This window comes from Chelmon rostratus, chromosome 5, assembly GCF_017976325.1.
Source record: "Chelmon rostratus isolate fCheRos1 chromosome 5, fCheRos1.pri, whole genome shotgun sequence".
Lineage (NCBI taxonomy): Eukaryota > Metazoa > Chordata > Actinopteri > Chaetodontiformes > Chaetodontidae > Chelmon > Chelmon rostratus.
In genome coordinates, this window is record NC_055662.1 from 20,742,239 (window position 1) to 20,769,434 (window position 27,196).

The 27,196-nt window shown below is 42.0% G+C and overlaps 2 protein-coding genes across 2 annotated transcripts; one reads left to right on the forward strand and one right to left on the reverse strand.

Moving 5' to 3' along the window:
- Window positions 1–402: 402 nt before the first annotated feature.
- On the reverse strand, window positions 403–5,070 carry LOC121606972 (hydroxycarboxylic acid receptor 2-like). Its single transcript, XM_041937613.1, has 2 exons — window positions 4,914–5,070; window positions 403–1,860 (listed from the first exon to the last, which is right to left on the reverse strand). Exons 1-2 carry the CDS (start codon window positions 4,991–4,993, stop codon window positions 864–866), a joined length of 1,077 nt encoding a protein of 358 aa, XP_041793547.1. The 5' UTR covers window positions 4,994–5,070; the 3' UTR covers window positions 403–863.
- An 855-nt stretch (window positions 5,071–5,925) lies between these two features.
- On the forward strand, window positions 5,926–26,728 carry hip1rb (huntingtin interacting protein 1 related b). The gene is made up of 32 exons (XM_041936899.1): window positions 5,926–6,298; window positions 13,381–13,444; window positions 13,923–14,065; window positions 14,731–14,787; window positions 14,967–15,047; window positions 15,185–15,261; window positions 15,473–15,534; window positions 16,419–16,559; window positions 16,747–16,804; window positions 17,296–17,371; window positions 17,617–17,784; window positions 17,917–17,972; window positions 18,081–18,153; window positions 18,626–18,809; window positions 18,900–18,988; window positions 19,089–19,205; window positions 19,300–19,401; window positions 19,603–19,797; window positions 20,968–21,115; window positions 21,328–21,414; window positions 21,533–21,640; window positions 21,876–22,012; window positions 22,822–22,932; window positions 23,053–23,111; window positions 23,248–23,278; window positions 23,416–23,478; window positions 23,626–23,726; window positions 24,256–24,361; window positions 24,711–24,834; window positions 24,920–24,981; window positions 25,221–25,451; window positions 25,553–26,728. Exons 1-32 carry the CDS (start codon window positions 6,206–6,208, stop codon window positions 25,559–25,561), a joined length of 3,213 nt encoding a protein of 1,070 aa, XP_041792833.1. The 5' UTR covers window positions 5,926–6,205; the 3' UTR covers window positions 25,562–26,728.
- Window positions 26,729–27,196: the final 468 nt, after the last annotated feature.

A 27,196-nucleotide genomic window follows, 5' to 3' on the forward strand; every position in this document is an offset into this window, starting at 1 on the left:
AAGGGCTCTGGGGGTTGAGAGAGGGTAAACTACACATATTGTGCACTGACTAGATGCTTCCCATTTCATTCATACACAGAGAAGGACCAAACCTCATGTGATTCCAGAGTGATTCCAGATAATCTTACATATAATTTACAAATAAAAGGAAATATACTTTTTTAAAATGAGTACCTTTGTTTGATTTCAAAGCATGAATGAAAATGGAATTCATATTGTGTCAGTATACACTATGTGTGCTTGTGTCATGCTACATTACAGTGCCAAAACATTTCTTTCATGCACTGAGAGCCCAAGTCTTCAAGTATTCAAAAGTGAATCCTTAGAACCTGCATGAACATCATACTAACTAGAGGTCAAATTAAATAATTCAGGAAAACATGCCATAGCGCTGTGTTGAGGATAAATATCTTTATTACATGTTCCAGCAGTGAGGACATTTAATTAACCAAGTAAAATACTTAATATCATTGTGATTATATATCACCTGACACAATAAAGCTATGAGACATTATGTGATATTCTTATGACAGTTATATGTTTTTTATGTTTTCTCGTAATTATGGTATAGTTTTCTTATATTTACAAGTTGACATTTTATTCATCAAGGTATAAGTATAAAGGAAATATAACAAAGCTGTATATGTTTGTGAATTTAGAGAGCTGAGGTTTGCAAATGCAAATATAGAAGTATAGTCATTATATGGAGAAGTAAAAATAACATTTTTTTGCAAAAGTAGTTTTTTTCAGTGGATATATACTGGATAACTACTGTATATGTTTAAAAAAAAAAAAAAAGCATCTTGTTGGTTGTAGCACTTACATGACAACACTAGGAGAAGCAAAATGTTTTGGCTCCATGATCACAGCTGGCTGAGCGACTGGGAGCCTGTGTCTCGGGTTCTCTTGTCTGTACTTTCAGCCATTTCTGCTTCGGGGAGATGGAAAGCTTTCCTGCAGATGTTCTTGAAGGCAGGGCTGGAGAAGTAGTACACCACAGGATCCAACCCGCTGTTCAGATAGGTCAGGCTAATGGTGATGTAAAATGCAGCGGTCAGGTCTTCCAGGGCAGGACAGACATCGGATTCTGGGTGGCTGCTGGCTACTTCATGGGTCTTGACCCAAATCAGCAGTTGCATGAGGTTGCTCGGGAGGAAGCAAATGATGAAGAGGACCGCCACCACTGTGATGAAGCATAGAGCCTTCTTAATCTTTGCTTGCTGCGCCAACTGTCTCTTTCTCAGGTAGACGATAATGTGGACTGTGCAGTAGACAATCACAAGGAGAGGCAGAATGAAGGAAAGGAGGAACCCAAACTTATGCCAGGTCAGATTGCTCTTAGGTTTGGAGTCAATCATGAAGCTCTCGCAATACTTTGTCTTGTGTTCCAGAGAGAAGACATGAGCTGTCGTTGCGATGGTGAGCAACCAGAGAATAAGTGCACCACACATGGCTTTGGCGACACTCAAAGAGTTGATGGGATGATGGGGATGCACCACACGCATGTACCTGTCCACAGCGATAGCCATCAGGAAGACAGTACTGCCGCTGCGGTTCAGCGCCAACATGAAGAGGCAGATGTTGCAGAGGGCGCTTCCAAACATCCAGTTGATCCCAGCGTTGTAGTAGCTGGCACGGAAAGGCAAAGCCACATTGAGCAGAAAATCAGCCATTGCCAAGTTGAAGAGTAACACTGTGCTGCTCTTCCAGGGCCTCAGGTGGAAGCAGAAGACCCAGAGAGCCAAACCATTTCCAAGGATTCCCAAAAGAAACTCTGTCACCAACAGTGGAGGGAGCACACTGATCAGCAGAGTCCCGTTGAAAAAGCATTGCATGTTGAGACGCGTGTTGCCTTGCTGGCTGCAGATCAAAGAAATAACCCTTAGAAGATTATTTGCCTTCTTTAAAGGGAAACACCATTTTTAAAAAAAAGTGTTTGTGGTTTGGCCATTAACAGGAAGCCTGTGGGTTCTGCTTTACAAAAAGAGCAGGCAAAATTACTCTATTGCAAAATGATGTTAGATTTCTCTAGAAAACAATGCCAAGTTTTAATGTTTGTGATTCATGGTACCCATACATGTGGAAGTGCAATAAAGTCAGTAATACATTTTTATCTTGTTGCATTAATCTTGAATTAAAAACAATGCATTTGAATAAAGTCTGTAATCATCCAAATGGATCCCCCATTTGGATTACCTTACCTGAGAGTTAATGCAGCTTTTTTCAGAAAGAAAGCTTCCTTATTTTGATAAAGGGAATTTTGGGTTAGTCTATTCAGGGCCTGTTTGGCAGAACTAACACCTTTTATCTATTGCATGTTTAATGGACTGTACATCGTGTTTCAGTTATAACCTTAATTAACTCTTCTGAGAAACTCCAATATGAGCTTCTCTTATTTTTCATATGTGAGAAAATGCAGCAGCTGCAATAAGCCGCAGTACAGTGGTGTTACTCATCACTTTTAGTACTCTGTGAAAAGTCGGTTCTGTGGCTGGATCAGACAAAAGCTCAACTCACTGTTGCATGTCAAGAGCTACAGCTGTGGAAAAAAAAAAAAAAACAGGTAACATGAATCAGTGGCTGATCATGCAAAGTCCAAATTCATAACTGAACATTTGTGGAGAGACCTGAGGGTCCCAGTTCACTGATGTGCTCCTACAGCCTACAAAGCACTGAATGAAGTGTCTGAGTTGAATTACATGTCTCAGGTTCTAAAGTTTTTGACAAATATGTGCTTTTGTACATGTGTTTGACATGCTTTGACATTGTGTGTGCTTTATAAGATTTGAATCTACAGTGCAGCTAGATCCAAAAACTGAAGGAATCTGATAAGTCTGACAATCATTTGTACAGATAGAATGTGAAATACATTGAACAGAAACCCACATTCTGCACAAACTAATCTTTCGGATATCAATGACATGAACTGCAGAGGTGTGAAAAGTGAGTAAAGCTTGTGTTTGGGCTACATGAATATTTTACTGACATACATATTTCATGGCCGTCAGGGGAAGATTAATGTGTGTGGTTGACTTTCTGTGTGCAGGTCAACTTTCAGTATCAGGTCAGGTCATTAAACCACACTGCTAAGGCAGATGTGAATGGAACACCTTGATGCAACTGGTCTGTTTTGTTTTAAAAACCCTTACTGAACTTTAGATTAGTGAATTTTCATTCACAATGTTTATGAATGTGCTGTATGTGGATGCCTGTTGGTGAAAACATGGATGAATGGCGGGATACGTTTCTGTGCAGGTGTGAATGTTGGAAAGGATACATAATTACTGTATGTGTATAAAGTTTACAAGTATTATTTTTTTCTGCTTTACGTGGGTGTGCTGAGTGAAGTCTGATGGTTTTGAAGATGAGGGAATGAGCAGAATGGTCTAAGACAATGATGGGATTTGTATTTTAAGTATGATATATGCGGTTTGTCTATATGAATGGAGTTAACTGTTGTGCTTCTGCTGTACATGTAAATCATGAGGATTTACCCGTTGAAATTGTTAATGAAGAAATAATCACAAAAAAAAGAAGTAGTGGTTTAAACACCAGTCTAAAGCCTTATTTGGTGAAATATGAAATATGGGGAAGGAAGCTTGATGAAAATAGGCAGCAGCACATTGCCTGTTTTCTGTGGTGTGGTTTGTGTTACGGTAAATTTTGTGAAGTGGAATCATTTTTATTATTAGTCATGTTGAATAGTGTGTAAATAATTATTGGTTCATTCATAAAAATTATTTAGTAATTAGAGGCTACAACAGGCTTTAATCGGTCTGGAGGAAGCTGATGCTCAAAGTTTATTATCTTATTAACCTCTACTGCTATCTAGTGGATAACATTTACTATTGCAGACTGTGTCATGTGAAGCATGTTTCCCTGAGTCACTTTTGAGCCTCTTTTTCTTCTTCTTTGTTCTTTCTTTCTTTTTTTGTTGTTGTTGTTTGGCACCATCTCATATAAAAGCAGCTCATAGTTGTGTGCGCTTTTAATGTTGCATGATGCAAAGTTTTATTCTCTGTACCCCTGTCTGAATTAGAACATTTGATGTCAAAAGTCTTTTGTGGATTTGGCGACTGCTGATCAAATTTAGCTATTAAGCTAACTCTGGGACAGTCAATGACTATTGTCCTTTTAAAATAATCAAATAAGTACAATTGTGCTTTCCAAAGTGACTCAACAATAAAAAAAGTGAAAACAGATACAGAGAGGCAACGTACGAAAAACTTTCCATATGTGCCTTTTGATAACTATCCGTAAACCTACGCATGTGTGCACTGAACTCTGAATCTTATCAGTCATAATGTCACCACATCATTCACTATCTTTTCACATGTCAGTGCTGTCACTCAGTGTTTTATCCAGAGATGTGAGTTGAGCCCTGCTGGTTCAGAAGCTGCTTGGAAATGTGTGGGCAGTGTTGCAGAGCAGAGCCACTGTGGAAAAATGTGAAAGAGCCAGTTTGGCCTGCAGGGCAAACACATCTTCTTGTTCCCCGTCTCCTGTTGTCCCATCCACCCTTGTGTTTCCTTCACCTGCATACTTGGGAACAAAACATCATGGTCGCGCTCCACCCAGTGCAACGAACATGAAATTCCAGCCATACTACCTTGAAGAGGACTGAAATGCAGACAAAGCCTAAAACATACATAAGAAGCAACTGAAATGTTCTTTTTCCAGTCTGCTCAGGGGCTGAAGAACTGCACCTGAGCTGCAAAGTGGAGAAACAACACTGGTCGGTTACAGCCTGACTTAACACAGCATACAGAAAAGGCTCTGAAAATAAACTACATTGTCCACTTTTGGAATTTACCACTGATAGCTTTGTCATCTTGATGGTTTGAATTGATTTGTTTCTGAATGTTTTGGCTGAAGCAGTGATCGAGACAAACGAAACAGGTTATTCCACATACCTCACGTGATATGGTTCGTCAGTCACGCCGAGCAAAGTCGGGCAAAACATGAGGCACAACCCTCCATGGTAAAAACTCATAATCCACTGTAGAAGGATGTAAGGCAGAGGAGATTTAAATAAACAGAACGAACAACCGTTGCTGACTTTTTAACAGCTGCGAGCAGGGGTGTATCACAGAATTCTCGACCCTGTGAATAGGCATTCATAATGGGTCCCTCCCACACCCACAGATATTCTTTCTACTTTGTTTGTTGGCCCTCCTCACATGAGGGCCCCGTATACTCTGTCCCCTTTTTCCTCCCAGTCCTACGTCCCTGGCTGTGTGTCTAGCAAAGCAGCTGAACTCAATGTGAGGCACTTGGATTAATGTATATATTGAGGAGAGGACACTGGGGTTTGTAGTCACTTAAGTTAAAAAAAAAACATACATTTATAGGATTGATTGTTTTACCTTGTTCATTCACTGATCTGCTTTCATCAGCTTCCCTTCTTTCACACACTTTGAACACTGTTGTTTTTACCTTACAGGACTTACAAGCATTGTATCCACGCTGCATGCCCATGCAATCATATTACCTCTATACAGCCCCAAATAAATTCATTTTTATCTCGTGGTTAATGGCCTGACCCATATTTCCATGTGTCACAGCAGTCTATAAACGTAGGCACACCCTCTGATGTTCATCTGAGCTTCATTTCCTGGTTCATGTCATCACTGCGTGACTGTTATTACGAAAGCAGATGCAATCTCGAGGATTAAAAAAACGAAGGAGAAAAAAAAACTGAAGTAATCCTCGTGGGTTTTGATTTTATTCTGGTGACGTCACTGGCTACAGCTGAGAGAGACAGAAAGCAGAGCCAAAAAAAAGAAGAAATATATAATAATAGACAGCCGGATTTAAAACGCTTGTCACACCTGCGCACTGATGAATGTTGCTGGAAAAACTGACATGCGTGTGGGAGGATGTCGGCGGCAGGAGACATGATGATGATGATGATGATTTCCTCCAGCTTGGGGGGCGGATCCGTCCTGGTAATGCGAGGCAAACTCTCTCACTCTCTCACTCGCATTTGCCCTTCCTCCCTCAGCCGCGATGCATCATCAGTAACGAAGCCGCAGCTTGGAGATGTCCCTCGCTCACACACGGAGAGTCTGGAGTCTAGATAGAAGAAGAAGCCTCTGATATTTGCTCTCACCTGGACGTTTTGGTGTTTTTTTTTTGGAGAAAAAGCGGGGGGTGGGCAGATTCATTGTCTCCTTAGCGAAAGCGTCATTGTCAGAAGTAGAGGATGAACAGCATAAGACAGGTGCCCACACGGGTGAAGACCAGGCGCACTGAGGCCAACCTCGGAGCGGAGAGGGAGCATTTTGACAAGCAGCAGGTAAAAACCTGACAGGCTCGTGTTTCCTGTGGGAGGGGGGGGGGGTCCTGCGCTTTATTCAGGCCTGCTGTGGCTCCACTGTGCGCCCCTAGATGTGTGCGCGCGGTGGTCACGGTGTACCGCATAGGCCACATCTCCAATTAACAAATTGACTTGGGAATTGAATGACTAATGTGTGATTAAATGTCTTAAAGGTGCATATGACAAGAGGCTGTACGTGGTGTTCAAATTGCTTTTATCACAGAAGCAGGACTTATCATTTATTACAACCCTGCAACTTTTGCTTTCAGGATTTTTTAAAACGAGACATGAGCCACATCAGGACAAGCTTGTTTATGCCACAATTTTGTCTCAGAGGCAAGAGATGAGCATCTACTAAAATGGGCAATTCTGAGAGATGCCACCTAAGCATGAAACAGTCCATTGCTGTGTGCAGTCACACCATTCATTCCTCACTCAAGTCTGTCCACTGGTATCATGCTGATCTAGTCCTTCCTGTTTGGCCACCTTTCCTCGCTTAAAGCCATTTCTTTCTCGGCTTTAAACAGCCTCGTTGTTGGCTGCAGTCCTTAAGAAACAGGGAAGGACATTTACCTTTGATATATCACCTTTGTGGAGTACTGAGAAATCTGATTCAGTTTCTTCTGAATGTGTGTGCTGAAGGAATGAGGTTTGTTTCATACAACAACTGGTGCTTTGTGGTTTCTGTTTGCGAGCACGTTGCAGTCATCTGCGAACGTAAGCCATGCTCTTCACCACGATACATGAGTAACACTTTGATGTTGACAGTGTTGTTGACTAAAGGCTTCAGTCTGCTAAAAGACGAACCAGCAGGTCATGGAGCTGCTGTTCCCAGTGAAGCGCAGAGCCCAGTCTGACTTGGAAACACGACACTCAAACGAGGTTGAGTAACTAAGCAAACTGAAACAGCTGCCTGGGAGTTCCGACTTAGAGCACGTTCAGTATTGTGTTATCTGAAATGGGTTGTACTTTTCCTGCGTTGGGTGTATGTTCCTCTGTCAATGTTTTATTTGCTTTTGAAGCCCAAGGAAAGAGGTGGAGCTGAGGTGTTCAAAACTCTGCCTGCCTGAAAATGGCTTGAGTAAATTCTATTTCATGTTGGAATCCGAATCAATTCCCTTTTTCTTTCACCCAGTCCCCTTCCTGCTGCATGTCACAGCAACTGGCAACAAGTAGACCGTTTTGATGTCAAGACGAGGCATCCCTGCCTTACTAGTTTCACGCTGTGCTGCAAATGCTCAGCAAGGCGCGTTGTGCATACAGAACAAAGTCTCTCAGTGTTGTTTAAAACTCAGAATTGAGTGGAACTGGATTTGCTGCTTTGAACAGGTGTCCTTGTTCCTTTGACTGGCTTTTGGTTGCAGTGTGCGGCCATGGGGGGAGCAAGTCATCACTGCTCAGCTGGATGGATCCATTTGGCAACATGCAAATGAAGAGGGCAGTCTGAGGAATGATCCTGAATCCTGATTGGCTTATCATTAACATTTTCCAGAAACTTTATTGTAAGGTTCTCTTCTGCCTCCTAATTAGCATTTCATCTCCAAGTAGTTTAGTGGATGTGGAGACTGAGGTAGTTGCAGTATGTACTGACTAAGCAACACATTTATGCAACTACTGGTAAATACGTGTTCTTGTTATTGTAACCTGTTGAAAAGGCTGCTGTGTGAAGCTGGTATATTCAGATGAATATTTCTCTTGTTGTAGAGTTCCTCAGTACTGCTGATTCATCCAGTTCACTGACTGAAACTCCTCTTCTCTACCTCACTCTCTCCTGCGTTCTCTCTTCTTCATGTTGACCTCGGTACCAAGGTGAAATGCCTCACACAGCGTCCTGTGTGTTTGTGTGTGTGTGTGTGCGCGCGTGTGTGTGCAGTGTTTGCTTTTCCTCGCTCCTGTTGCCTGAGTGAGCGCCCATGAGGGAGGGAAGGGGGATGGGAGTACCAGAGGGTAAACACAGCTACTGAGTGGGAGTAGAGAGAAAATTAAAAGCAATTTTGTTGTGATTGTTTCACACACCAGTGAAATCGTCTGATGTGTTTAAGTGAAGTTTTTGCAGTGGGATTTTATGTCAGTGTTTGTCAGTCCTGTATTTTTTTTCTCTGCTTAAAGAGGGATTAAAAGCTCATGATTCAATATTTTTTTTAGATTCAAGTGTTATGAGTGGTATAACTATAGAAAGTGCACATGCAATGCTCACGACTTATTCACAAAACATGTGCTCATGAGGCTCATAATATCTTGCATTTTCACTGAAAATACTCCACTGTGCATATCATATGTTTTGTGCCCCACATCATGGTAAACAGCTAATGTTTAAAATCATGAACATCATGCGAATCATGAGCTAACTAACCAGCTCTGCAAATTGGCCAGAAAACTGTGGTTGCCAAAGAACAGTTTGTCGTTTGTTGAATATTTGAGTGGCTGCAGTATTCATAATTTAATTAGACATAAAAGTGAGACACAGCCTAATAACACATGACCTCTGTCTGTGCAGCCATTCAATGGTTCTCTTGATTCATTCTTTTTTTTTTTTTACTTAAGTTCATCCATTCATACTGTCTTTGTTGACGTATTTCCAAAACTTGAACTTCATTCCCTTCGTTGAGAAGTCTATGCTGCGGATGTTACCAGGCTTCTTTAACAAAATGTGAATTTCATTTTGCCTGTCAATGTTTGTGTGTTTGTGCTTCAGCCGTTGCCATATTTCTATGGTTCTAAATTAATTCGTAGCAGCCAAATATTCAGGTTTCCCCTTTTAATCTGATCAACTTGGTGATGGATTTAAAACCTAACATTCATTGCAAATTGAGCATTATGAGTGAAGTAGACAATAAATCTGAGGGATTACAGTCTTGTAGAACATCAGATGAACACCGGGGGTGGTTTCAGGGCTGGGAGAGTGCATTTTATGTGTCTTTTGTCGCTCATACACATTTTGAAAAAGTTTTATTTGTGTTTGCACAGCGTCCATCTCCATGACATGTTTAGTGTCCTTTCTGTCCAGACGGATGAGCAGTGAGAGGGAGACGAGATGTGCACTGTGGGCTTGTGTGTTAGGATTATTGCCTGTGTTGATGTGGGAGAGGCTGTGCTAGTTTAATCAGAAAAGGGACAAAGAAGCTGCAGGCGAGGAGAGGAGCAACACAATAAGATGTTAATAAAATACTGAAATAACCTTGTGAAACCATTTGATTTAAGAAAGAATATTAAATCGGCACTTCTCGTAAATCCAATTGAAAATGGTGTCAAGGAGTTACAACCCTACTCTTTTGCACGCTCTGTCACTGCTTTCACTGAGTGAATCCTTTGTGTTCTTATTAGTGCTACATGTAGGTAACCTGGTCTAATGGGTGTGAGCTGTGTGTGTGTGTGTGTGTGACCTTGTTAGCCAGATCCCCAGTCTAGCAGTCTGTTGAATTAAGCTGATAAGGACCTGCAATAAGTGCTCTTGCTTCGGGCCATTATGTGCAGTGAGGAGCAGCTCAGATGTAGCATTGATGCTTTAACTTCATTAACCTCACACACTGTGGCGCACCAGGAAGTCCAAGCACATGGACACACTGCTGAAAAGCAAAGATGACAAGGTAAGCAGAGGCGCCTTAAGGTTGGAGGTATTAATGCAGGGTGTAGACTGTGGAGTGAGTGTACAGTAATGCTAGCTGGCAATAGACCGTATGGCCGGCCTCAGGGATTAGTCCAGGCTTTCCCTCCCTCTCACTTCTCCTCACTGCTGGTCAGGGGATTTACTGTCGCTTTGAACCAGATGCAGCACTAACTTGTCGGACAGCCGCACACTCGACAGGCAACCGTGCCGGCATGTCTGCAGCGCTGGGACCTAATTGCTCTGTTAGTAAAAAAGTTTGGATTTTATCTGACTTACCTTTGACATGGCATTAAGGAAATGGTATCTGCATGTGTTAGTGTGTGACCTGTGTGTAGGCTGATGTGAGGCTTGATAGTGAGACTGTGTATCGTGCTGTAGCAGAGCTGTGCAAACACTTCTTTTCTCAATTACAGTTACGGTAAAATAATGGTAGTTACATATTCAAGCAGTTAAAGAAGCTGACTAGTAAATAGAGCTGTTGTTAAGTTGATTGATCGAGAAGACAAAGCAAGACATTTGATGAAGTCTCCTTGATCTCTAAGAAATTGCGATCTTCCAGGTTTTCTGATGTTTTATAGACCGTTAGAATGGTCAATCATCATCATAAAATGATGGGTGGGTTAATCACTAATTAAAATTTATGTCAGTTACAGCCCTACTAGTGATTGAAGGTTTGCTGCTGTAGTTTGTTCCCCACGCAGCCAGTGACCATTACTTCTGCAGTTTCCTTGAGCAAGGGCATGTGAAGGTATGCACACCAACGAGCGGCGCTGAAATCGACTATTGTTTCCCAAAAAGCTGCAGTACAGCAAACAGTAAACTCCACCTAGTGTTTGGTCACCCTCCACTTCTTGTCCTGCATTCGATGTCCTTCTCCTTTCTGTGCCGTTCCTCGCTCTCTCGCTGCTCCCTGACTGACAGCCATTCTGAATGTACTATGAGAGCCTCCCTGCAGCCTCGCTGCTCAGCGGCCATCTGTTGAGGCCTCAGTGCCAGGCTCTGTGTGCCAGAGCGCGGCCCCCATCCAACCCAATCTTCTACCCCAGCTGTCGGCCTTCCTCCCCAAACAAACTCCTCATTGTCACACGGGCCTCCATGCTAGCCCGCTGCACTTGCCCTGTGTAAACGAGGGACGAGCAGTTCATTTGCGTCAGAAGCAGGCGGGGGGAGTCTCCCATTAACCAGCACACCCCTCTCTCACTGTGAGACGCCACAGTAGCCCCTCTGTGCTTTGTTGTGTAGCCATGTATGTTTTGGTGGTTGTGTGTGTGTGTGTGTCTGGGTAGGGGTGGGGCGACTCCCAGGTTTTATAATGTATTAAAGAGGCTTTTATAGGGTTTTGTGGGATTAGGGGGCCTCTTCTACTGATATGTGATCGTGTTTAAAACAAAGATGTGACATGGATGTCTAAGCCTGTGTTTGAAGGCAAGACCAAAGAACTAGGGTCAGTTATGTGCAACTTGTCCTACATATTATGGTTGCACATTCATGTTTAAGAAGGCTTTTTATGCAGGAAGACACTTTGGGAACACAGTTATAAAAGAGAGCCTGAGGATGAAGATGTTGCTGCTTTAATGCTTGAACTCTATGTTGGATTAGTCTATTATGTAATTCAAAGATGGTGAAGCTGGTTTGCAAGCATCATGCAGATGCTAAAGGCCTCAACAGATGTTTTAAAAGGACACAAGGTACATAAGAAACAAGTAGATATACATTTGTGTTACATTGCTGTATTAGTTTTTCCTGTTTTGGTTGAAATTGGCAACGGTTTTGACAGAAATCCCCTAATGTTAACATAATCATGTCTAAGCATTTTGGGAAAAAGTGAATAAATAATGTGCAACCACATGTTTTTTCCTGCAGGCTTTAATGAGGACTAGCAGGTCTGGTTGTTTGCAAAACCTCAGTGGGATGCAGGACTGCAGAGGGAGAGTTAATCTCTGGCCACGTATTTATTCAGCACACTTCCTCATACAAAACACAGGACTGAATTGTGACTTAAGGTGGGGCACACCACTCAGTTTTTAAGCCTTATTTAGCAGTGGGTGGCGTCGCAGTAGTCCAGAGGTAATTGTTGATGTCTAGCTACAGCTTTGATCATTATGCAACAGTTATGTGTTAGTGAGTACATGATTTGAATCTCTCTTGTAGGATCCCAAAAGGCAACGTCATGGTCAAGCATGTCTGATCTTATCGGGGATAGTCGTTCTACTGTCCTCTGCGGAGCTCAGATTGTAACATGAATTTTTGTAGGTTATTCAAATAGAATTTAAAAGACAGGAAGGAGGAGAAAGAGGAAAATTAACAGCCTTCAGTTTTTTCATGTATAGAATTCTGAGTAGCCCACTCACGTACATTTGCGCTAAACCAAAAAGACATTTTTTTATTTATTATTTTTCTCTGACTTTGACTTCCATTAAAGCTTCTTCGTTTTCTGCCCTGACCACAGCTGCCGTCATTGGTTCCATGGTTATTTCAGGGTCGAGATAGTGAAAACATGCATTCTTGTGAGTGAAGGTTTATAATGAAATAGTGGCCAGACTTTTTTCATTTTCAGACTTATGCCATAAAGCAACAGATCAAAATCTGCAAAAGTTTTTTTTCTAAATCATGCTCAGCTCAAACTTTCCATGGTCGGTTATAATTGAAAAATCTTGTAACTGGGAAATCAATTGGCCTCAGAAATAATTCATGAAAGTGCACAGCCGTTAACGAGACAGCAGCCCTGGAGTGTCTTGCTCAAAAGAACAGTGGCGGAAGGAGTTGAACCCTCCCAGTCTCAGCACAGCTTCCCAAGTCTCTAAGATATCATTTTATCGACCATGAAAAGAGTTCTCAAGTGTAATTTGACCATACCGGGCAGTTATCGTGTTGCTTTGTGGCTGTGCTGAGCTGTACCAGAGGTTCGCTGAAATAGGTTAATGTCCATGCGGACGCACATCCAACAGTGTGGAGATCCAGACTGTGTGTTTATCTGTCTTTCCCTTCCTGTGACACTCGTTTTACCTGCTGGACAGGTTGCAGAGCAGCTCGCTGTGTGTGCTGTGGGTCCGGTGACACTCTATGGTTCATTATCAATCTAATTAAAGATGTTATCTGCCTGTGCAGAGTTTGTCTTCTTCGACCCTTGCTTACATAAAGCTAAATGCCACACAAGAAGTCCTGGGTAACTGGCTGTTTCTGGTCAGTTAAAATCAGGCTAAGCATAAGGAGAGAGCTGAAAGTCCATCTGTGTAACACTGTGTGTGCACAGTGCAGATTCATTGTTTCTCTGATTCATTCCCGTCATTGCAGTGCAGCCTGTTATCGCTTCTTTGACTGCTTGTCTATATTTAACTTCTCATGACTTTCATATTTGTTGTCACGTCTATTGTAAGCCCCGCAGCTGATGGTTGCGTGGGTGGAGAAGCAAGCTGTACAAAACCTAAAATTAATTCCTCTTCTCTCCACCCAGCTGAGCAGCATCAGCAAAGCCATCAACTCCACTGAGACGCCTGTGAAGGAGAAACATGCACGACGTATCCTTTTTTTTAAAAAACCCAACACTTTCAAACTAACAGATTTTTTCTATTTAGATCAGAAGTGGGTGGCACTGTCTACATCACAGCTTGTAAGATAGTCAGAAATTATTAGAATCTCTCTTTTCAGACAGTGTTGGCACAATTTGCGTGCATTATTAAGTCATCATGAAACAGCGTTTTTGCGAGAATGTTTATTCCATGACTTGATGCATTTCCTGTTTCACCAGAATATTGAGGTGGTATCAAGCAACAGCAGCCATAATTCAGAAGTCTAAAACAATGGGATGCTACAGGGAGAATGGGATATAGACAGAGAAATACAAAAGAAGACAACTTGTACATAATCTGACATTTTCTTTAAATGGGTGTATAGCATGACATAAAAACCTAGCAATCATTTAATTGTGTGGGAAATGGCACATGGTAGACGTGGAACAGACAGCAGTCCTGGGATAGTTCCTTAACAGCACAACAGGAATCATCCTGGGGACTCACAGGGAGAAGGGAGCCTACACCTTCTGGTCCTACGCTCTGGGCTTCCCTCTGGCCAGCAGCTCCATCCTCAGCTGGAAGTTCTGCCATGTACTGCACAAAGTCCTGCGGGACGGACACCGCAATGTAAGTATCCTTCTTTTACTGCCTGTTGTTCTCTATGAGATGGGGATGTTAAAAGAGTGGAGTTCTATGAAGTGATTACTATTGACTTAATGTCATCTTTCACTTGTGTATTAGCTTTCTTCCTTGTCCTATTGTGTCTTATAATAAAATCTAAATCAGTTGACTTTTAATCTGTATATTAAGATAGGATAAAGTAATATAAAATATTACTTTATTGATCCCACACTGGGGAAATTACATTGTTAGAATAGAATCACCCATATGTATATGTGTTATATACAAAAAGTGTATAAAAATTAAGGTTGCCTTTAGAAGGATGGCTCAGTTTCTCAGTGGAATTGCACATAGTAGGATATGGATAATAAAAATACAGTGTTTTGTACTATTGCACAGTAGAACATGTAACACGGTAGAAATGATATATAAGCACAGAAAAAAAAGTATATTGCTCGGGATATTTGCACAAATGTAGTGGATATTAACAAATATTGAACATAAATAATGAAGTAGAGGGTTTGTCCTAAAGGCAGAAAGCTCACATTTATTTAAACTTGACCATAACCCTCCTGCTTTAGTGAACCAGCAATGAATGCAAGACGAGAGCAAACTGGGTTTTTGTTTTCAGTTGTTGGTCGAATTTTTTGTTTACGCTGTCACCTTCACAGGTTCTACAAGACTGCATGAGACACCACAGTACACTAATCGAAATTGGGAAACTATGGGTGAGTCATCTTGTTTTTGCATCTATTAAAAATAATTTGAATAAATTCCAAAGAATACATTAGAAATGTGTAAGTTTGTGGTCCACATTGGTCCTGTGAAGCCTGAAATAATCTCTACTCAGTAAGAGGCAATAAAGCTCCAACTATTATTATTATTTGTATTTGTCATTGGTGTCCAGGGCAACCTCCATGACAAGTATGGACAGCTGGTGGCTCTGTATTCCAAGCTGCTCTGCACAAAAATGGAGTTTCACGTGAAGGTAAGAGCAGCCTCTATCATAAGTCACACCACACAGTTTGTTACCAAGATACACCCAATAAATGATTCAGCAAAATGGTAGGAATTCACATTGCGAATGGGAATAGACACTAATCCTCCAAAAATGTACCTCTGCAGCATTCAGATATCCCACCGAACCTGGAGGTCACAGATGAAGTCCTGGAGCGCACTGCAGGAACAGACATTAATAATGTGTGAGTTTCCAAATACTGCAGAGAATGACTTTTTAAAGTATCTGTTTAACTTCCAATCCCAGTTATCATGAAGCACGGCTCCTGCCACCCAAATCAACAAGTAAACGGCCGAGCCCTGCTGCTCGTTTAAATTTGCAGGGTCACATCATCATTGGTTCTGAAGGGGGGGCCCCTTTTCTGCCTAACGAAGGTATCAACTTCTCCCCTGCAGGTTCCAGCTCACAGTGGAGGTGTTCGATTACTTGGACGCAGAGCTGAGGCTGGCCGAGACAGGTGAAAAACCTTTCCCCCATCCTGCTCTTCCAAGGAAGAGAAACTTGAGCTACAGTAAAGGGCTGCAGCCTGCTGACATTATCTATTTATGTGCAAAAGCTAAAAGCCCTTTAAAGAAAGAGTTATTGTGAGAAACTCTTGTTGTCCTGTCTGTTTTCACATAGACTGTAGTCCATTTAATGAAAAAGGGATTTCAATGACTTGGCCTACTTTTAACTTGTGTTCTCCAATTTTGCCTAAATATGTTTTAAATGATGAGGAAATGCCTGCAATTAGAGGACATTAAGTTGATTACCTCCTCCCAGGGCTGCAGGGTGGAGGCCTAGGATCACATGTTAACTAAACTACGTGTTAAAACCTGGCAGCTTACTGTGAATTAAGCATACTTGTACTCTGTAGATGTACTGACATATGCGTTCTCAGTCTCAGCACCATGTTCTGGAGTCATTGACATAAAATCTCCATTACCAGTGTTTGCTTGTTGCAGAAAGCCTGTTCCTCACCTGTTAGCTCGGTGCACAAGTAACAAGAGAACTGATGTGAAAACTAACTCTGCTGCAGTGACTGACTCAATGAAAGAGTGTGCATTTTATTTAGCCAAAGGTATCGGCGCTGAGTCTTCATCAGGGCAATACAGCGCAGGCTATGTTTGCACCACGAGCTGCCTTTATCAATTATCCAAAGCAGACTAGACACGGGCATCATTTGGAGGCCAGTGTCTAAAGGGTGCTGCAAAACAGTCATTTAATAGCCCAATATTTTTTAAATATTTCCCTCTTTCTACTGCATAGACAGCCCAATTTTATGAAAACTCCATCTTCTCAGGGGTGAAATACCACTTTAACACATGGTCTGTACGCGCCTGTCTCTGATTTCTCTCCCAGTGATCCGTCAGCTCAACACATCCATCGCCATCTCCACCCTCACATCGGGCCAGTGTCGGCTGTCTCCACTCATCCAAGTTATCCAGGACTGTAGTCACCTCTACCACTTCACCGTCAAGCTGCTATTCAAGCTGCATTCCTGTAAGAACGGTTATGAAACCGAAAAAGCTATTTAGCATATCGCTTCTGGAATGACTTTGTTTAAATGTTCCATATCAGAACAATAAAGCAAGTAAATTGTGGTAATAATTCAGACTTTTAGGTTATTGTGTGTCTCATAGCATTGCCAAATAATAGAAACTTTGTTGTTCTGTGTTTGGGATTTCAGGTCTCCCCGCTGACACCTTACAAGGACACCGTGATCGTTTCCATGACCAGTTCCACAGGTAGAGCACCCACGGCCTCGGGCTATGACTGAATGAGACAGAGAATGACAATGATTTTTTTTTTTTCTTACCCAAGGAAGTGTGCAACATAATCCTGCCTCACCCAGTCACCACAACACTTTGAACTAATGCAAATCACTGCTTCCCTTCCCCCCACGCTTTGTGGTGTGTCAGTTGGTGTCACTGTCTCGGACACATTTATGCCTTTACCGCTGAGCTCAGAGAGGAGTCTAGAGTGTTGGGGGACACTGTGCAATTAGATTCACACGTCCAATATTTATCGAGATTATGTAGCATTGTTTTACCTAATGCTTCCTGCACCTTTTAGTGACACAGTTTGCCATACCTGCCAGCCACGTTGAAACACACCAAAGCCATCTATAGCTAGAAAAAATGACATAAAACATAATCGAGGCATGAGTCTATGTTACACGTGCTGTATTTCATGCCTGATTGTGTATCAGTCTAACTTGTTGTCCATTGTCCTGCAGCCTTAAGACCTTCTTCAATAAAGCCAGAGACATGCTGTACTTCAAGAGACTGATCCAGATCCCCAAACTGCCTGATGTAAGAGCACAGAGGGATGGGGAGAGAGGGGATGACTTCAGTGCTGAGTCACAGCCTCCATCTTAATACTGCTACAAACTGGGGAATTTGTCGTATTATTCACATAGACAGCTAAGCTTGAAATGTCACATAAAGGATTCCTCATAGAAGACCATAAATAATCTATTATGTATATTTCACCTGAACACAATGCCATAGTGTTGCAGGTTTAACCAGTACCTACCTTTTCTCTGTCTCTTCGTCAGTCCCCACCTAACTTTCTGCACGCAGCCTCACTGGCCAAGCACGTGAAGCCAGTAGTGGTCATCCCTGATGAGGACGAACCAGAGCAACAAGACGATGATGACGACGACCCCGAGCCGCTCATCGAGGTCAGCGACGTCTCAACATCCAGCATGCAGGCACAGCCTCAGGTAAGGCGCATAAATCACAGATGCAAGCGTGCATACAGTGTACGATATAGGCTCGCTCACATAAATACTCATACAGTAGAACCATGACGTTGCGTAAGCTTGATTTTCACTGTTAATTTTAATCTTTCTTAGCAACTGGACATATTTGATCAGACGTTTGGACCTCCAAATGGAGGCTTTGATGACAGGTGAGCCAAGTGTTTTTTAGTGTAACCTGTGATTGTGGATGCAGACTCTTAGGTTTCCGCACGCTACCTGTGCCAGCGCACCATGACTGTGTTTTTTCTCCCCGACAGGGATCTCCAGATTGAGAGCCTGAAGCGGGAACTGGAGTTGTTGAGAGCGGAGCTGGAGCGAGTTAAAGCGGAGGTAAGGACTGGTGGGACTGATTCACTTGCTGCTTAGCTTTCAGACTTTTTTGCGTGCACGAATAGAAGAGGTGTGACAGTAGAGGGCATTATTATCTCAGTGCAAAGGAATCTGGGTCATGTGTTGGGTGGATGCAAATGCTGCTCCTGACATGTGGAATGTGGCAAGTAGCCTCAGAATGAGACAAGTGTCCAGTTGAGAGATTTGACATCACAGATATGACTCCATCTTGCCACCCTTCATGCATTTTTTTTTTTTTTTTTTTTTTGCAGCATTTCTAGTCTTTTTCAGTTTATATATAACAGACATGAACCACAGCAGCCAGGATTTGATTCCAGACTGTGCACTTTCTGTATGTCTCTCTCCCTCCTTTCCGGTCTCTCTTCAGCTGTCACTATCCAATAAAGCCAAAAAGCCTGGGGAAAAAAAAAAACAGATTATAATTACACATCTCTCTTTTCCCCTCCTGAAGGCTCAGCGCTACATCACGCAGCTGAAGTCCCAAATCAACAGTTTGGAGGCAGAACTAGACGAACAGCGTGCACAGAAACAACGTGCTCTTGTGGAAAATGAGCAATTGCGCATGGAGCTGGAGGCTACTCGTCGCCGTAACGCAGAACATGAGAGCTTACAGACCACCTTCATTGAAGCAGAAAGTAAGACATACAGTCATCTCTTTTTCTTATACATGGACGAAATGTGGTCAAGTGCGTGCGATAACGCTGTCATCTCTCTCCTCTGTGCAGAAAGATCGCAGGCCACTGAGCAGCGGTACAATAAGCTGAAGGAGAAGCACACAGAGCTGGTGGCCAGCCATGCTGAACTACTTCGTAAGGTACAGACACACTGCAGACCCATCCAGAGATCTTTGTTTTAAATTAGCTGTCAGCACCTGGCTGTGTGTGATGACACTAAATGCGTTAATGTGCTGACAGAGTGCAGACACTGTGAAGATGCTGTCAGCGACCCAGCAGACCCAGGAAGAGGTGGAGAGGACCAAACAGCAGCTGTCATTTGAGGTTGATCGAATAAAGCAGGACGCTGACATGAAGGTTGGTGGTCCGATGCTTTCCTTTAAGCAAACATGGAGATCTCAACATAGCAGTGCAGTTTAAATTTCTGTAAACAATGCTGTTGCCACTGTAGCTGGAAGAGCAGAAGTTTGAAATGGAGAAGCTGAAGAGAGAGCTGGAGGAGAAGATGGCAGAAGTGATGCGCATTAAGGCGACTCTGCAGAGCAGCGAGGTGGTGAGTGTGCCCTGTTAATGTTAAATGCTGCGACGACCTTGAGGCTGTCAAGCTAATTCACCGTCATGTAGTATTTAAAGTTGTCTACAGTTTTCGCGATCGGAGGCTTGAGGCATGTCACACATTTCCGGACGGACTTTCCGCCCGACACTCAGCCATCTGCCTCCTCTGGCTTCCCTCATCGCTCTCTCTCTTTGCCAGGCGACGGACCAAATGAACAGCTCAATGACAGCTCTGCAGGCAGAGAAGGAGCGTCTCATGCGATCTGTGAGTGAGAAGGAGGCGGAGCTGTCCTCTCTGCGGCAGGCTGCGCAGGTGCAGCAGTCGTCACTTCAGCAGGAGCGAGAGAGGAACAGCAGGGAGCTGGGAGAGCTGCAGGGCAAACTGCAGGAGAAGGTCAGTCAGGACAGTCAAGCCAAGCTCAGCAGTGTGAACTGCAGACAAGTCTCTGCTCAATACGTGTAGCTGTATTCAGCAGTATTTTAAGTCTGTCTGCTTAAGAAGAAGCATACAGGCTCATGATTGAAGTGTCTAAAGGGTATCACTTTGCAATCATGCAGAATACTGAAAAAAAATAATTTTTCCACAGGCATGCCTTTTTTTTGGATATATCCCAATGATGACTGTGCATATTTGAGCAATATTCTAATACTAATCCTACAATAATACAATAATAATCATTTAAATTAGGATGTTGAGCATTTTCAGTTTTGGTTAAATCATACACAGTACAGTATACACCGAAATAAACTCTGACTCACAACCAGTTTGTCAGGCATGTTAGAAAACATGCTGTGACAAATAATGGCATTTAATGACGTCTTATTTTAGCATAATGAACAGATGAAAAGATACTGCTTGAATTTGTATTTCCTTCATTTCTTCAAAGATACCCACAGAGGTATTTTATACCATGGTGACAACATGAAAGACCCTGAGAGACCCTGTCTTTTAAGGCTGAATACTGCAGGAAAATTGTGCTGCAGTGTAATCTGGAGTGAGTGTCTTCACTGATAAATCAGGCTATGCTCTGTGGAGCACATAAACACAAAAAAGACCAAAATAGCTTTATAGGCACTCTATGAAAACAGCTCAGCCTACAATGAATGGTCTTTTTTAAGAAAAAGGGTCTGCAGTTGGAACATGGCCACCTACCATATAAAGGTAGTCAGTGTGAAGCAAGAGCGCCTACGCTTAATATTCAATGAAAAAAAGTTTGCCTGCTCTGCAACAATTTTGCATGAATAAGGATTTAAGAAGGACATATAGGACAGATGCATTTACATGGAGAAATGTGTTTATCTTTCATTCATCATTCAGTGCATCATATGTTCAACGTTGTCCAACAATAAGTCTTGTTGTTGAAACTGTATTATTGGGTGCACCAGGCACTCAAAATCAAAATTAAAATGGGACGTCATGTGTTCTCCCCTGAGATGAACACAGACAAATGGGTTTCATGAAATGTTTCTATATGCCATCATAATTCTCTTATCATCAGCGCATATTAAGCAACACACGTGTGAACGTTCTTTTGAATGCGTATTTGTGGGCGCATGCATGTAGGCAAGCCAGGAGGAGCAGCTGAAGCAGAAGCTACTGGAGGAGCAGTTTGCTCTGCTGCAGGGCACCGTCACAGAGGCTGAGAACATCATCAAAGATGCTGTGGCTAAGCTGGATGATCCCCTCCATGTACGCTGCACCAGCTCTCCAGGTCAGACCCCTACTCTTGTTTCACAACAGACATAAACTGAACAGATTAACAATGTGATTGTGAGAAATCAGATAAGTACAAAAGCTAAACTGAGTGTGAGACTGTGACACTAGCTGGTTGACCATATACAGTATATTGTCAAGTCTGGAGTTATAGACAAAGCGTGTGTTTTGTTTTGTTTTTTCAATCTACTGTTTGATGTCCAAACACAGATTACCTCGTAACTCGGGCGGAGGCCACACTGGGCTCCATAGACAAAGTGAAAAAGGGCCATGCAGATTATCTGAGTAACATGGGGGGTGAGTTTGCTCTGCTTCTGATTCAACATGATCCTGCTGACCTCATGACAGTTTGTGGCTGATTTGATATTTTTGTTAATGTGGCTCTTAATGTCTTAATGTTTGCTCTTGTACCCAGATGCTGGAGGGCTGCTGAGGGCTCTGACCCAGTTCTCTCACTTGGCTGCGGATACAATCATCAACGGCAGCGCCACGGCACACATGGCACCCACTGACCATGCAGACCGTAAGGAATATCATGGGTTACTTTCTTGTCATTACACTAGTTATACTTGAAGTTATTTCAGTATTCAGTACCCAGACCATCCATCCACATTTAAAGCCACATCTCAGTTATATATATAGGTTTTTTTTTTTTTTTTTGATTTTGAAATTTATTTCAATGCTTCACACAGCAAAAAAAAACAACAAAAAGCACTGTTATGGCTGATAGTTAATTGCTGCCCTTGTACACCCTGCAGGACTGACAGAGAACTGCAGAGGCTGTGCCACTCAGAGTCTGCAGTTCTTCAAGGACCTGAAGTCCAAGACCACACTCCAGAGGGCCGACCCGGCCTCCATTCGTGTAGTTGTTCAAAAGATCCTGCACTTGGGCCAGGTGAGAGACACCAACACAGAATATCTATATTAATTTTTTATTCAATGCTATCTGAAACTAATTACCAGGGCCTTTACTTACTTTACCATAAGAGGTGAATAACAGTTTTGAATAGAACCATATTATTTCAATGAATACAGTTTTCTGACAGTTTGCTGCTTGAGACACTGCTACTGCAGACAATTAATGTCTCTGCTACCAAGCTGTGGTAAACATCTCTACCAGATATGCACAGCTCTTCCTCTTTTATTAAGTGTAGCTGCAGAGTGTGCATCGTGGGCAGTAATCTAATGTAGGTTTGCTGCAAACAAAGAGACTAATGCTGCATCATACTCTTTACACAGCATTTTTTTTTAAAACATTCCTACCACTTTCTGGGACAGTGAGGTAAACATCCGTCAGCAATCCAACACCCACTTTAATGTGAGATGAACTCTTAATTGCTTCCACAGAGGCCAAATATAAATTGCTGAAATGTAGAGTGTGACTCAATGTCAGTGGGGGTTGGATTACTGATATATGAACTACTCTAACTTCCCTCAACAAGAAATCCACAGGAAGCACATCCAGCCACCTCCTGAATTATGAGCACTGTAAATGCATCAGTGTATGCTCATACAGTGTTTGGATTTGGCAAAGCAATTTGTGATATTTTTGTAATGAATATCTTATTTTGTTTGGGTATAAAATCTCATTTCTTCATCAAGACTTTTTAACATTGTGTTCCACTGTCACCAGTGATGTTTTAAGTCCTGTCACGTGTACTTTTCTTTATCATTGCTAATCATTTTTCCTCTTGTTATACGCAGGAGCTGCGGCCGAAAGGCATGGACATTCGTCAGGACGAGCTAGGAGATCTGGTTGATAAGGAAATGGCTGCTACATCAGCAGCTATTGAGGAGGCAGTCCGCAGGATTGATGTAAGTTGTGTAACTCTCAATTTAATATGCACTACTGTTATTTATAATAAATTTAACCTGTGCTACTGTACAGTGTTATCCGTTGTAGCTGATAAATGTCATGCATGGTTCTGTGTTTAGGAAATGATGAATCAGGCACGAAAGGACACAACAGGAGTAAAACTGGAGGTCAATGAAAGGTTTGTTCCCTTCCTGTTACCCATTTCTTTCCTGTCATTCTTCAGCGAATGATGTCAGCTGACGAGAAAGGCCACAACCTTTAAACCCCTGTGTGCATTTCGGTCTAACTCTCTACTGTTTCACTCTCTCTGGCAGAATCCTCAACAGCTGCACGGACCTGATGAAGGTGCTGTAGTTTGACTATTTCAGCTAATGTACTTTTTCGCGATAGTCTACCCTACATATATCCTAGTTCTAATTAACATCCTAATAAATGTGTTTTTCATTTCTTGGTTCCCTTCTGTTTCATCCACTCTTCTGCAGGCCATCCGCATGCTGATCATAGCGTCTACAGACTTGCAAAAGGAGATTGTCGAGGGTGGGAGGGTGAGTCACACTGTTCTAATTTTGAATCCAGAACTGGCAGCTAGGTTTTGTTTGAGTTCAACAGCTTTTGTTTCTGAGATCAAACTGTTCTGCTCCATTCAGGAAAAAGAACAAATTACTAACAGTACCGTTGATTTGCTTGTTAAGGGTGCGGCCACCATTAAGGAGTTCTACGCCAGGAACTCCCGCTGGACTGAGGGACTCATCTCTGCTGCCAAGGCTGTAGGATGGGGAGCTACAGAGATGGTGTAAGTTACACAGGACATTGCATCTTATATTCTAATATCATTAAATTGCGTTCATGTTGCATGTAGCATTTTAAACACTCAATTTAATTGTAGTTCACACTGTAAAGGAATGGTCTACACATGATGTGGCAAGATCAAAAACAAGAGTCGATACATGTGCCATTACAGCCAAAAGATTACTCCAGCTGTTAGAGCTAGTTTTTTCACTGTGCATCTGGGCCCCCTAAATCATTTGGGGAAATATTTCAGGGGACCCAGACGTTTGACATATTTTGACCTAATTCTGACCCTTGCACAAACTGTATGAGCTGTATATAGCCCAGAAGAAGATGCTACTGTTCTTGCTGATGGCCTTAATGGTTTACCATGATTATACTCTTGTCTCAGAACTGACCTAGTAATGATTTATTGATGTTAATATGTTGTGTATAGCACCCGAAATGGCTCAGCCATTAGCCAGTGTGCAGCACTGCACCCTTTCCAGTTAAGTGGATTGAAGTGCTATCATGTCTTTACCTGATCCTCACAGGGAGTCTGCTGATAAGGTGGTGCTGCACACAGGCAAATATGAAGAGTTGATCGTCTGCTCCCACGAGATCGCTGCTAGCACAGCGCAGCTTGTTGCTGCCTCAAAGGTAATAGTCTAATTTCCAAGCAATTGAGTATAAAATGATAAAAACATTTGAGATACTTTGTCATTATTATAGAAATATGCTGCATTGTATTGTTCTAATTGCCAATGTGTGAATATCACACACAATATCCACTTTAGTATGGTGGGAGTTTCATGTATTGTCACATTAGAGCGCAAATTTACCGTATATTTAATTAGCAAGTAATTTGTTTTGCTAATGTATTTCTCCTTTTATTTTTTTTTTACCTTTTGCACCCTGACTGTCTAAGTGGTTTATGCGAGTGTGTTTGCTGGTTTTGTGTCTAAACTGCGCCATCTGGTCGAACTCAAGCGTTTTCCTCTGCACTCAGGTTAAGGCAGACCGCAACAGTAAGAAGCTGCCAGTTCTCCAGCAGGCTTCTCGCCACGTGAATGAAATGGCAGCTAATGTGGTGGCTTCGACAAGGACGGGCCAGGAGCACCTGGAGGAAAAAGGTGAGTACAATTTGATCTGTGTGCTTGATCGTTGTGGACTTTGAGGAGCATCTGTCTAATAATTCCAACCACTTTTCATGTGCAGATACCATGGACTTCTCTGGGATGTCCCTCATCAAGCTGAGAAAGGAAGAAATGGAGTCACAGGTAAGTTGTGGTCTTGGGACTGTGAGGGGTGGAAAGAGGGATTGCAAATAGACGCAAGTGTATATGTGTCTTGTTTTTGATACTTTATATGTCAGATACAAAAAAAAAACTCACTTATTGTCATCAAACTCTCTTATTAGTTGTGACTGAAAGCTCTGCAATCTGATCCAAAACTAGAGGCCACCAATTAGAGTGAATTTCAACCACACATAACCACCTGTTTATCCCCTGCCCCTCAGGTGAAGGTGCTGGAATTAGAGAGCCACTTGGAGAACGAGCGCCTACGTTTGGGCGAGCTGAGGAAGAAACACTACGAGTTGGCCGGAGTTCCTCTAGAGCAGGATTCTGAAGGGAATGGCGGAACCTCCTCACTGGCCCATCCTGCCACCATGTCACCCAAACCCACCAAGCCTACTCTCATGAAGAAACCTGCACTGGCCCAGAAACCCAACATACCACCCAAAACCACGGTAAGGGCGGGGAATAGAAGGTTTTGTGTTGTATGTAAGAAAGTAAAATTGAACTTGTTTGTGAATCGTATCTTATATCTCTTTTCTTCTGTATGCTGCAGTTTAAGTAATGCCTGAGCAGAAGAGGAAAAGGCTCCACTAATGGATGGTTGGATTGACCAGAGAAAGATCGCCTTTTTGTGAACATATGGTTCCTTTAAGTTGCATGCTGACAATCCTCTGCCTCATCCTGCATCTCACTGTTTTCTTTTCCTCATTTCTTTATTTTTTCTGTTTCTCTTTTTTTTTTTTGCCAAAATGGACCATAAGCCTGATTTTTTACCCTTGATGCCTGTGAGGGATATGCTGTCTTTACCCCCTATTTATTTTAGGACACATAGGCATGCCATCTGGGCAGAATTCCTTTTTAATTTTAGTTTTTGGCAACAAGAACAACAAAGGTTAAGAGAGTGCTTTTAGGCAGCGTGAGTAAAGTGTTTTTTTTCTGCAGCATAAAAATTTTAATTGATCAAGCATTAGTGTTGCTTTTAGAATACAAACCTCCATGGTAATCACAAATCGACAGCATATCTTGTACTTGTATGACAATAGTTAGTTTTGATCAACCTTTGGACAACCTTTGTGCACACTATTTTGGACGTTCATTACAGAGCACATCACATTTTACTTAATGTACACTTTATGCTATTTATGTTGTGGTGGGCGGTAAAGGAAACTGGGGAAACACATCATGGGTGTCCATGTTGCTGCAAAACTTTGACATACCTCTGGCTTTGCCTTCATGATGGACAGTGTTCCTTTTATGTGCAAAACAACTTTCTTTCTCAACAGTACACGATTGTTGCAGAGGCCTTGAAATGTACTGTACCAATGCATTGAATAATACCTGTAAAGACATACAGTCTGTATGTGCAACTCACATCAAGTGTAATTTATATCTACACTCATCTCTTGAATGTCCCTTTATTAGAGGAGAACCTAGATATTATGTTGAAGCATAGACTTAATGCTTGTGCACAAATATCGGATGTAGGCGTCCTTAATAATCAAATGCTTCTTTTAGGCTGAATATTTAGGGTAATGTACAATATGAAGGTGTTCTATGCCTCTGGGCGCTTTTCTTACAGGGTCTTAAAATGCATCTTTTTATGTTCTGTCTTTCCTCTGTATGAAATGTCTTTATACACTCAGATCTATTAATATATTTTAGTAAAGATAATGGTGGTTTCTCCTTGTAAGAAGTGTAAATGTCAAACAAATGAACAATAAATGTTTGATTTCATGTCCCATTGTGTTGCTTAATTTTGTTTCAAGTGTATGAAGCTTTGTTAGGTATGATTTGAACAGGCTATATACTATTATCCATTATTAAACAGGTCTATTTTGCCATGCTGGTAGGATTAACCATAGCAGACATTATTTGCAACCTGTAACTAATGGAAATGACCATAGAAATAATAGAGGTATTGGTAAGGTTATATTGGAAGCACATATATACATATATATATTTTTATATTCCTGCCAAGAAATTCACCTGCCTTTAATGTTAACACATTAGTAATTAAAAAAAAAAACAACAGCTGTCTAAAATTTACTCTGCTTTAGCTCAAGCGTCAAACAGTATAGTGATACTTTAAAAGCACTGATGTACAAAGAAGGTAAGACGCTACGTATCATGACATGCGCAGTAGGACTTTGGGCCAACGTGGAGATGACTGATACCTTCAGGAACAATTGTAATTATC